Below are 12,716 nucleotides of genomic sequence, written 5' to 3' on the forward strand. Positions count from 1 at the left end.
AAACTCACGCCATCATCGCCATGAGAAATGCCATCACCGCCACGCCTTCGTCGAACCTTACTTCGGCCAACAGCGAGTCAAAGAGTGAGAGAGGGTAGATGAGAAAATAGAAAGAGAGAGTTGAGAAAGAAAGAAGATGTCTAGCCCCAGAGAAAAGAGAATGAGAAGACAGAGGAAAGAGAGAGAGAGAGAATAAAAGTGATTAAAAAATTTCTACAATAGTGCTACAGTGCCATTCTACATGTAAAATGGCACTATAGCAACATTGTAAATTTTTTTACAATTGTTCCCATTTGGCAGTCCGGATGCTGAGCTCTTTTGGGCCCGAAATGCCAAATTTTCCTTACATTTGGCATTTGCCAGGCCCAGTGCAAATGCACTAACTACAAGATTGCTAAGTGCTAAAACTGGTCGATGATAATGGGGAGTTTAATCTTTAAATTTGTACCTGGTTTTGTACATGGGTGAAATCATGGATGAGGATAACTATAAATAGTTTTTTTTTTTTTTTAAAGTTTAATAGTCTTTATTTATTTTGTTGCGGTAAAAGGCTCACATGAAAAAACTAAATAAATTAAAAGCATTTTTTTAGGAGTAAAACATGGGAAGTGAAATTTAAATATAATCAATTGTGAAAGAGGAAAAAAAAATTTTGATAATTAAAAAAGTGGGAAACGTTATTGGCATGTTAAAACTAAAAGCATGGAAAGTGGAATTCAACTGGCTATTTTTTGTATTTACATATCTATCCTGTTAGTTGAAAAACATGTAAGAGAATAGATCGAGGGTATTTTGAGCATCAAACTTGAGGAATCCAAAAAAGGAAAGCTCTTTAAATAGTAGTATAGAAAGTATAGAATCTATAGATAATAATTATTATAGGAAAGTCTCAGAATTATTACCTACCTTGCTTTAAAATTTAGTAATTTATTATTAAGTGACTTCGATGAAATAATAAATAAAATTTTTATTGTTTATTTAAATTACACATTCCTGGTCACATGAGCAATGAAAGTAATCAAATTTGTCAAAAGACATTCCAATGATTTTCGGAGGTATGTATCTTGGGGAAAAATGGGTATTTGTCCCTAATTTACGAACTATGCAGCAAAATGCCCTTTGTTTTGAAACTATTTAGCAAAATCTCTTTGTTTTTAAAACTTGATTTTAACAAAATCAAGTTATAGATGGAACTCGACATTAGCAATGTCAAGTTCTATGCATATTTTACCACTTAAATTTTTTTGAAAATTTAAGTGAAACTCGACATTGCTAATGTCGAGTTCCACTTAAAAATTATACATAGAACTCAATTTTGAGGATATCAAGTTTTGCACAGAACTTTATTTTGTTAAAATCGAGTATAAAAAACTGGGGCATTTTGTTAATTTCAAAACAGGGGTATTTTGCTGTATAATTTGTAAATTAGGGGCAAATGTTCATTTTCCCATGTATCTTGATATCCCTTGTTTATACTTTTTTTTTTTATTAACTATTTAATTCGTTTCAAAATATAAGTATTTTGCTGTATAATTTGTAAATTAGGGGCAAATGTCCATTTTTCCCGTGTGTCTTGATATCCCTTGTTTGGACTTTATTTATTTATTAACTATTTAGATGTTTTGGACTTTGGACACTCACATCAAACATCCATCATTTAGAAAGTTCATACAATCTCTTAATTAGTTTGGAAACACGCTATTCAAACCTTCTAGAGGAATTGAAGAACAATGATTTTTCAGCCAAAATTTTTTTTTGGTGTATCTTAGATATCCACTATTTGGAGGTTTGAATACCTTACACGCAAGAGATTTCTATTATTGTAAAACATTCCCTTAATTAGTTTGTGATATCTAGACCTTTTAGAGGATTTCTAAAAGTGTATATCTTAGATATCCTCTATTTTGATTTTAGAGGTTTGAATACCCCACATCTAAGAGAGTTCCAATATTGTGTATATAAAAAATCCACAATTCGGTAAGGTGATACAATCTCCTAATTAGTTTGGAAACTCAATATCCAAACTTTCTAGAGGGTTTCCAAAATTGTGTATCTCTGAAGCTGTTTGGTTCAAAGAAAAAAGTAATGTATTTTGTTTTCATTTCCAATTTTATGCGGGACTTACCACTAAAAAACTAGTTTTTTTTTTTTTTTTTTTTTGTTGGTACTCAGTTTTCTTTTTCAGTATCCAAAAATGTGAGTTTGGATACAAAAAATGAATACATATTTTTACCAGTTTCATTTTCACTAAAATGAATACAGTGACACTTTTGTGTGTGTATGTGTGTGTGTATGTATATATATATTGTGGGGACCAGTTAATTAGGAAGTATTGTTAAAACAATATTAATTGAGCCTATGGCCTAATTTGAGGATGTTAGACCATCTGAGGAGGCCCAAATAAATGTCATAAGGGGAATGAAATGGAGAGAGGAGTAGAGACAATGTGAGATAGGGCCCAATAACTGTCCGAGGACAAAAACCTTCTCGGCAACATGTGTCTGAGGTGAATCTGACTGACTTATCATCGCAGACTTACTTCAGGGTTACATCACAACTAAGGGTAGGACATTGGACCAGGGATAAGAATAAAAAGGTAGACAAATATCTTCAAAAGCTGCTACCTCCGCATTAATTGCCTCTCAACCAACTCTCTGGCCTCATTAATGTGGAAGTGATGCCTGAACAGTGATCAAGTAGCCTTACAGCTACTGGTTGATGGTTCTAGAAAGTGTTGGATGGGACAGGAAGGAATCCCCCGAATCTAACCTACACGTGTGTGGTAAGAATGACACCAAGATTGCAGTATATAACATGGAATAATGCACTAAGAGAAATTATCGGAACTCTTGTACAATTTTTGTTTTGAAGAAAACCATATGAAACAAATAACTTAGTTTGTTCCAAGGATAAATTTGCTAATCTTATTTGTGTTAAACCGTCTTAAATTGTTAAGTCTAATCGTTTTTCTTCTAGGATAAATCTAGTTCTTCTATCCACACTCTACAAATTTATTGTTTAAGCCGTTAGCGTTTGAGCCCGATCCGGTTTTGGGACCAATCCAATTTCAGTCCTTATATATATATATATATATATATATATATAAAACGAAGTTTTTGGGCCCACACACTCGTCCTTTCCTTTATTTCTCCCAATAGTTCTCTCTTTTCCCCCCTACCCAACATAACAATGAAGTTTTCTCTCTCCACACCCCTTCGAATCTTCACTATTCCCCCTATTTTGTCTCGATACCAATAACCGTACCATCAAACACTCTCTCTACTTGGTAAGACACTTCTCTCTCTCTCTCTCTCTCTCTCTCCCCCCTTGGAAAAATCAGTTGCTCTCTTCTCTCTTCACATCGAACGAAGTTATTGATTATATAAATATATATATATATATATATATATTAATTTGCATTAAGCTAATTAGGGTTTGGTGGTGGGTGTGGCTATGATGATGGTAGTATGGGTTTTGATTTGGGTATGAGTGTGACTGTGGTTGTGGTTATGGTATGGTTGGTTTTGATTTGGGTTTGGGTCTAGTGATAATAGTGTGGGTTTTGAATCCATTTGCATATGATTAGGTGTATCGGTGAGAGGATATGGTGGTGATGGTGTTTGGTGGGGGCAAATGGGTGTGATTGTTTTTCCCTCTCTCTTTCTCTTCCTTTGTAGGTACATATTTGGTGGTGGTGTGGTAATGGAGTTGGGTTTTGATCAATTGTGATGGGGGATTGAACATGTGGTGGTGATAGATGTGGACGCTGATGGATTTGGTTTTATTGTTAGTGTGGGTGTTATGTTGAATTTTTAATTGAAAAATACAATGTGAAAACAAACAAAAGGTGGACCAAAAAGGTTGTGTGAAACATAAAATGAGTTGGGAATAAAAATTGAGTACAAAAAATGAAAAGTGAAAATGAATATACACCAACACAAACCAAATAGCACCTTATATATCCGATATTTTGAGGTTTGGATACCTCACATCCAATAGTGTGGAAACTTGGTGTCTGTTTGACTTGGACTTATTTGCTTAGATTTTAGTTTTCATGTACAACTTTTTAAAACTTCATTTTTTCTCATATTATTGAAGAATATGTATACTTTAGCACACTTTTAATAAGAAACTAGATAAATTGTTTCCAAATGAACACTTGATATACAAACAATCCAAAGGATTCCTAGAAGTGTTTATTTTAGATAGCTACTATTTAAAGGTTTAGATACCTTACATCCAAAAGATTTTTAGTACACAAACATCCATCATTTTGTTAAATTACCGATTGTCTCAAAAGATTAAACTATTGAGATATGGTAAATTTAATTATTTAACCATATACTTCTAACGTTTCCCCTTACGTGTGGGCCGAAATTACCTTTTAATAGGTGAGGCCTAACACATGAGAATTTAAATGGGAGGTAGAGTGGAAGAGACAATGATCGAACTTAGGATCTCATGCTCTGATACCATGTTAAATTACCAATTGTCTAAAAATGTAAAACTATTGGGATATGATAAATTTAATCATTTAACCATATACTTCTAAGTTCTAACACATTTGTTAAGGTGATACAAACTTCTAATTAGTTTGAAAACTTGATATCTAAATCTTCTAAAGGATTTCTAGAGGTGCATTTATTAGATATTCCCACTTTTTGGAGGTTTGGAATACCTTGCATGTAAGAGATTGGAAACTTGATATCCAAACATTTCAAATGATTTCTTGAAGCATGTATCCTAGATATCCATCATTTGGATGCTTTGATATAGTATTGTGTATATCAAACATCCAGCTTTTGTAAGGTGATGCATTCTCCTAATTAGTTTGGAAACTTGATATCCAAACTTTATGGAGAATTTTCAAAACGGTGTATTAGATATATTTATATATATATATATATATATATATTTTGAAGGTTTGGATAACTCATGTTAAAAAGATTTTTAGTATTGTGTATATCAATCATTCACCATTTGGTAAAGTGATACTATATCATACTTGTTGAAAAAGTTTTACCTTTTGGCTTATGGTTTAGTTTTAGTCTTTTTTTTGGGGCAAAAAATATAGCTTTTAATTTAATTGATTTAATTTGATTATTTTGAAATAAATTAGTTTTAAGACTTTTTAAATATATTTAACATAAAAATTACTAGATTTATTTTTTTGATAAATACTATGTAAATAAATTACAAAAGATAAGTAATTTCCAAATGAACAATAAAGTTTTGTGTGTTATTTGCCGTTGGTGAAATAAAGTGTTTAATTCTATGCCTTATAAGTTTGAAATTCATTTCAAATTTGATATTCTAATTTATAAAATAATAATTTTTTTTTTTCTTTCAACAATCTCAAAAATGGTATAAACTTGTTAAAAAAAGAAGAAAAAGGAATAAACTTAGCATTTTCTGGTTAATTCGCGTTCGCGAGACTTCGCCAAAATACTTTGAAACAGTTAAAAATATTCATATAAATGAGAGTCAAGTAACCACACTTCTCAGTCCACTATGCGCTCGCTTTGGCTCACCACAATCAAACCGTTAACAATACGATTATTCTCTTATAAGACCAACAGCTGGAAAGTGAAGCAACAGTATCGTTGATTAGACCATCGAGTCCATCAAGAAAAATAAGTACCACAACCACCATAAAACCCAAAGCCTCATAGTCCCTCTCCACACTACTATAAAAACAAAGCATCGTGCAACGCCGTGACTAGTTTTCGGCGGGATCCAAAACTCTCAAAATCTCAATCGAAAACCCCTCTCTCTGTCTGCCTTCGCACTTCTTCAACATCAGGTTCAGGTAACAAAGGCTTTCTCAAAACCCTAGGGTTTCGTTTCCCTTTCCAAGATTTAGGGTTTTACTTCATTTTCATTTCCATTTCCATTTTCGTATCGAAACCTTTTTAACTTATATCTCACACTATTGCATAGTATGTTCATTTCTAATCTGTTTGGTTCATGGGAAAATGAAAGAAAGGAGGGGAGATGTTGACAATTGCTTTGTTATTATTTATGATGGTTTGCGAAGCGTTAAAGTTACGATTAAAATGTGTTTATTGGCTGAAGATGTTGCTTATACAAGTTTATGGTTGTTATTCTTGTTTTAGGTTAATTGATTTGAGCAAACCGGTTTGGGCTAACCTCGTTTATATCGGTTTTCATGGCGGTATGTTAAATGCAGCTAAAATCATTTGGTTTATGATCTGTTGTTTTAATTACTTTTTTTTTTTTTAATATTGTTTTTATGATTTTTCTATGTGTTTTGCTTGCTTGGAAATCTTGCTAGGTCGAGAGGATTCTTAAAGATGAAGCTAGTGAAGAAAAGGGGGAGCGTGCCAGAATGGTGAGTCTGTGTATGCATTTGTGAAATCAATGAACCAAAATTGTAGAAGTTAGTTGCGTAAATTTGGATATTCATAGTTTCATACTACTGAGCTATTTCATAATTTTGAAGTTTTAATATTCTGAACAGTGCGGATCTGTGTTATTAGATATGTAATGTGAACAAAATGTGTAAATTGATTTCTGTATTGTACATAGGCATCGTTTATTGGAGCAATGGCGATTGCTGACTTGGTGAAAACAACCTTGGGGCCAAAGGGAATGGTAAAAATTTCTTCAGACTTGAGTGTGATGTTAAATGAGATGATGCTGTTCTTTTAGGAATGCAGCCTCTGGGAGGAACTTAAGTTACAGTGTGCTTGTTGCTTTATGTTTTTCAGGATAAAATTTTGCAATCAACGGGTAGGGGCCGTGAAGTCACTGTTACAAATGATGGTGCCACCATTTTGAAGTCCCTTCATATTGACAACCCAGCTGCTAAAGTTCTTGTTGGTATCCTTGTCTTTTGCTTGATGACATGAACTACGATCGTCATGGATTAAGAATTATCTTTGTTTATGTTTTACTAGCTAGAGGCGAGTCCAAAGGGATCTTCTTTAGAAAGGTTCCTTGCATTATCCAAAAATTTGGGGGGTGGAGGTTTGTATGAGCATCTGTGTGATGGCATTTATACTATTGTAATCTACGATGGTAACATTAAATATGGTCATATAACAACTATGAGTTTATTGAATAAATGTTGTTCATTGGTAATCCTTAATTTAAGCATCAGACATTTCTAAAGTTCAAGATGATGAGGTTGGTGATGGGACAACTTCTGTTGTTGTTTTGGCTGGGGAACTCTTGAGGGAGGCAGAAAAGCTTGTCGCAGCAAAGATACACCCGATGACGATAATAGCAGGTCTGGGTATATTTGAATTATATGCGATCTTTACAATCTTTTGCTTGTTTAGTGAAGTCATATTTGTATGCTAGGCATGTTTTTAATTTTAGTTAACTAAAAATTGAATATTGCATTTTACTTTCTATTTTTGGCTGAATAATATTGCATTTTACTCTATTCTCTTCATGTGTTTAACAATCAAAAAGGAGCTATATTTTTTCAGTCATGTCATTGTTTCTTGAAATCTTTAAGGACATGCTTCCTTCGTCCTAGGTCATGTAATTTCCTTGAATTTAGGTCAGCTAATGATATGTGCGATGATGACTGAAACTATCCCAAAAGAAGGATGGCATTTGCTTCCATTATGTATTCACTTTCTTTTTTAATACTAATATTCTATTTATTTGGCATATTTACATCAAAAAAAAAAAAAATCTATTTATTTGGCATATTTGAGGGCTTTAGAATTGCTTGTGCAGTCATGTTTCTTGACATAACTCTTGCCTCCTTACCTTATTCTAGTGAAGCAAAGCAAGAGTTATATGTTGCATGCTCTAGTGAAGCATGCCTTCATTATGTAGTCAGAATTGCTCTCCAGCTATATTTTTAGAAGTAGAAAAAGTTTATATTTGGAGAATATTTTAGTAGTTGCTTCTTTTGGCTGTCAGCTGTAAAAGAAATGCTGCCAAGCTGATGTATTGGTCTCTCTCTCTCTTTCTCAATAAGAATTATTCTTTTGTCTGAACTTCTCAATTATGTGGTCAATTTTCATTGTGTTTCTATATAGAACTCCTTGTCCCTTCCAGCTTGCAGTTTGACCCAAAAGTTTTGTAAAGTTATTCCAGTTGATTTTACTGCTTATCAAAAAATGAAAAAAGTAGTTTTCCATTTGTTTCTTACCATGTTAAATATGTGAAATACCAGAGTTTCTGATGATGCATTTTCTTTAGGTTATCGAATGGCAGCGGAGTGTGCACGCAATGCTTTGTTGCAGAAAGTCGTGGATAATAAAGAGGATCCAGGTACTGATTATTGTTGTATATTGACTATATTCAATTTTTATATCCTTCTTCCCCCTTCAACGGTTTCTTTATTGCGGGATCTTCTGTACTAGTCCCCCTTTTTCCTTGAATCAACATTGTTGTTTCTTGAGAACATTTTAATACAATCTGTTCTTGACAATGATGGTTACTTACCGACTAAACTAGATGTATAAGTATGGCACTTTATACAGTTGTACACGGATGGGAATTTCTAATTTGTGTGACCGTGCCTTTGGACCGTGCCTTGCATAATTACATTCTTAATGCTTGTCATTACTATATTTTGCAGAGAAATTCAAGTCAGACTTGATGAAGATTGCAATGACTACTTTGAGTTCAAAGATTCTTTCACAGGATAAGGAACATTTTGCAAAATTGGCTGTGGATGCTGTTATGAGGCTAAAGGTGAATTGTATGGTTCATTATATAGGGAAAAGGCTCTGATTTTGTCATGCGATCCATCCTTAATTTGAGTATTTAGGCATTTATCCATGCCAATTTGTTGGGATTAAGGCTTAATTGAGTTGAGTTGATTTTTCAGTTTTTAGCCACTTTGTCTCCTTGTTGGCTTTCAAAATGGTGGCTTTTAGCTTTAAATATGTATTATATTATATTTTCTGATAATGCTTTTGGAAATGGCAGGGCAGCACAAACTTAGAGTCTATCCAAATTATTAAGAAGCCTGGAGGATCTCTAAAGGATTCATTTTTGGATGAAGGGTGAGGCAATATAAACTTGCAAGTTTCCATTATGTAACTATGGTCTGTGCTTGAAATAAGTAGGCATCCTTTGCTTTTGCTAGACTAGTGAATTGGTATAGGTTCCTTGTTTTAGGATTAACTTAGGCTTTTATGAACCATCGAATGTTCCATTGATTTGGAAGAGCAAGGATTATTTGTGGGAAGTTGCTACATATGTTGGATCCATTTTCTCCTCATATTATTGATATATTTTATACCACTTTAAAGGAGGATTAGCTACTTTAAATATCTTGATGTTGCTTTTTGTTGTGTATTTTCTTCTTGATGACATTTGCGTTTTCCCAGTAAATGTTTGTTCTGAATAGGACTTGCACACATTTTCAGATTTATTCTTGACAAGAAAATTGGTATTGGACAACCTAAACGCATCGAAAATGCAAAGATTTTGGTGGCAAACACTGCGATGGACACAGATAAAGTTAAGATCTATGGGGCACGTGTCCGTGTTGATTCAATGTCTAAGGTTGCCGAGATTGAAGGGGCTGAAAAGGAAAAGATGAGAGAAAAAGTGCAAAAGATTATAGCTCATGGGATCAACTGTTTTGTCAACAGGCAGTTGATCTACAATTTTCCTGAAGAGCTCTTTGCAGATGCGGGTATACTTGCAATTGAGCATGCAGATTTCGATGGGATTGAGCGCCTTGCTTTAGTTACTGGTGGTGAAATTGCATCAACTTTTGACAACCCAGAATCAGTTAAGCTTGGACATTGCAAGCTCATTGAGGAAATTATGATTGGTGAGGACAAGTTGATCCATTTTTCTGGTGTTGAATTGGGTCAGGCATGCACAATAGTACTTAGAGGTGCAAGGTATGTAATCTGATTTTTTTTCCTCCTGCAAAAAAGGTAGCTTGCATTCTGATAATATGGTTATGTTGTCATAAGTAGTTTCAATGTGACTCCAAAGAAAAAAAAAGGTTGTTTTAGTGTGTGTGCATCCTGTCTGATTAGGGGTAATCATTGGGTACTACCGGAGTACCATAAATATGTACTCCTCTCTCTCATGTAACTGTGGGTCCCACTAATTAAATTCATGGTGGGACCCACAATTCATGCGGGAGTGGAGAGTACGCATTTATGGTACTTCTGGAGGAGCATTCAATAATTTTCCTTTGATTAGACACATAATATGGATTGCAATACTTAAGTCATTAGTTTGAATTATTGCACCAAGCCTTGAAGCATCTATTTTTACCCACCTTATTTTTTAAGCTTGAAAGTTTAATATCAGATTTCAAACCATAAAATATACTGGTAAAAAAAATCCCTTTACTAAAATTGCATGTTGCCATTCAATTCTGACGGAACCACACTAGGTGTTCTATTTGGGGAATGCTACATACAGTTGTGCTTTGATGTTGGATCATGTTTTCCCTTGACTTCCCTATGAAGCTAATAGAATGCATGCATGCTTCCATTAGTATTTACCATTGGTTTAGCTAATATTTATTTAGTTTAATGTTTTGTGGGGTTTATATATACACTGCTTTTGTATAGGCATATTTTCCTTTTTCCAAGTACCAGACATGGTATTCACATGATTGTGTTCTCCATCAACTCTTTTTTTTTTTTAATTATGTTTTTGTTTGGAATATTATAGATTAACTTCTGTTATAACATTGTTGCTGAGATAACCATTCTTTTGGTTTAGTTTCTGACATGTAAACTGGTGTGCAGCCACCATGTGCTTGATGAGGCTGAACGGTCTCTGCATGATGCCTTGTGTGTGCTGTCTCAGACTGTCAATGACAGTAGGGTTTTACTTGGAGGTGGGTGGCCTGAGATGGTGATGTCAAAGGATGTGGATGAGCTGGCCCGGAAGACTCCTGGGAAGAAGTCTCATGCTATTGAAGCCTTTTCACGGGCACTTGTGGCCATTCCAACAATCATTTCTGACAATGCTGGTTTGGACAGTGCTGAGTTGGTTGCTCAGCTCCGTGCAGAGCACCAAAAGGAGGGATGTACTGCTGGGATTGATGTCATCTCTGGATCTGTAAGTAACTTATACCCAAAAAATTAATAATAATAATAAAAAATAAAAAATCTATGGATCTCTAAGGATCTTAAATGGAAATCTATATTATGATTATATGTGATGCATCTAGTATTAAATTTTAATATGGCCTAGCTTAATATATTGTGAGATTTGGCTTCAAGGGATCTCAACACCCCCCCCCCCCCTTTTTTTTTTCTTCTTTTCCTTCAGGATGACATATAGTTTGCTTATTTGAGGATTAAAATCAAGTGATTGGAAGAATAATTGATAGTATAAATTGCTTGATACAAATTTAAAAAACACATGATGTAAGCTTTTTGAGAATTTTGCTCAAACAAAAACACTTGTGATATCATGGATATAGATTTTCTGAAAAAAATTTCAGCATTTTCTATTGTTTCAGTGGTTGGTCACAAGCTAAAAATGCTAGTCAACCTGAAAACAATTTTAGTTTGACTAAAAAAAAAGCTGCATGGGACGGAAATTGATTAGTACATCACTGTTTCGGCCTCTGTTTTTGGTTTCAATTTGCTTAAATTGTAGTTGTTGCCTGCATGTCCATGAATTCGCTTCCTCCTTTTTAGTAGGTGGAGGGTGAGCAGGTGAGGTTGTGGGTTCAAGACTTATTATGTGTAACCTACCCATCAAAATAACTAAATAAATAAATAAAGTTGCTTCCTTAGTTGACTCTTGGTGGCATTGATATTTTGACAGGTTGGAGATATGGCACAGCGGGGAATTTCTGAAGCATTCAAAGTCAAGCAAGCCGTTTTGCTCTCTGCCACTGAGGCTGCTGAGATGATTCTCAGAGTCGATGAAATCATCACTTGTGCTCCACGGAGGAGAGAAGATAGAATGTGAAGATCCTGTAGACCATTTGGTTAATTAAGAAAATCTGTTGTAATGCAATCCCTTTTGTGATTGCCTACTGTATTACTATGATGGATAGGACACAGGTTATGGAAAGAGTGGTGACACGGTCTGGTTGCAAAAACTGAGTTTTTGGCTTTTTTATTTTGTAGGAGTAGGGGAATTTTTGGAAAGACTGATCATCTCTGCTGTTTTCATTTTGTTGGTGAATTTCTTCTTTGTGTTGTTTTGTTGAGCTAATGGCAGTTAGACGTGCAATACTGATGCATCTCTCTTTTTGAGAAGGGTCTACTGAAATGGGATCCTGAGTCCTATGTATGAGAATCCGACAGCTCAAGATAAGTTACGCATGCATCTTCTGATGTGTTTTATACAGTTTTAAATGTTGCCCTATCTTGCATCCTGTGACTATCAGCAACCCCTGTCTAAGTGCAGAAATTTTCCAATGAGACTGATGTTAGCTGTTATTCTCTTTACCCTTTGTTTGTGGGATGGCAATGGCGCGGTTCTGTGATAAGTTTCTCCTTATCCTGGCCTGCCCCTAATTTAATTAGTATACACAAATTGCCCACTTTGCTATTGATAAGTATAAGAAGTTACCATTATTTTATTTTAATATTTTAAAAATTCTCATTTTTTTACTATCACCCCTAACTTTAATACTCCTCTATTAATTCTGTTTATATTTTTATTCTCATTTAATGTTTTCAGTCGATTCTCAAAAAAAAAAAAAAAAAAAAAAACACTCAGTCTGTGGACAAACAATTTTTTTTTTTTTTGGAGAAACTGGACAAACAATTTAAATCCAAACA

At 34.2% G+C, this 12,716-nt stretch overlaps 1 protein-coding gene across 1 annotated transcript; it reads left to right on the forward strand.

The window, feature by feature from the left end:
• Positions 1-5,523: 5,523 nt before the first annotated feature.
• LOC115974590 (T-complex protein 1 subunit beta) lies at positions 5,524-12,279 on the forward strand. Its single transcript, XM_031095006.1, has 12 exons — positions 5,524-5,809; positions 6,117-6,175; positions 6,296-6,352; positions 6,550-6,615; positions 6,732-6,843; positions 7,124-7,252; positions 8,185-8,256; positions 8,567-8,682; positions 8,920-8,996; positions 9,363-9,848; positions 10,716-11,031; positions 11,749-12,279. The coding sequence occupies exons 2-12, from the start codon at positions 6,170-6,172 to the stop codon at positions 11,893-11,895; spliced, it is 1,584 nt and encodes a 527-aa protein (XP_030950866.1). The 5' UTR covers positions 5,524-5,809; positions 6,117-6,169; the 3' UTR covers positions 11,896-12,279.
• Positions 12,280-12,716: the final 437 nt, after the last annotated feature.

Source organism: Quercus lobata, chromosome 2 (assembly GCF_001633185.2).
Source record: "Quercus lobata isolate SW786 chromosome 2, ValleyOak3.0 Primary Assembly, whole genome shotgun sequence".
Classification (NCBI taxonomy): domain Eukaryota; kingdom Viridiplantae; phylum Streptophyta; class Magnoliopsida; order Fagales; family Fagaceae; genus Quercus; species Quercus lobata.

Bases quoted from the DNA above. Each gene is read 5' to 3' on its own strand.
- LOC115974590 (XM_031095006.1), top strand. The intron at 9,849-10,715 runs GTATGTAATCTG...ACTGGTGTGCAG, and splicing joins ATAGTACTTAGAGGTGCAAG to CCACCATGTGCTTGATGAGG. The intron at 11,032-11,748 runs GTAAGTAACTTA...ATATTTTGACAG, and splicing joins TTGATGTCATCTCTGGATCT to GTTGGAGATATGGCACAGCG.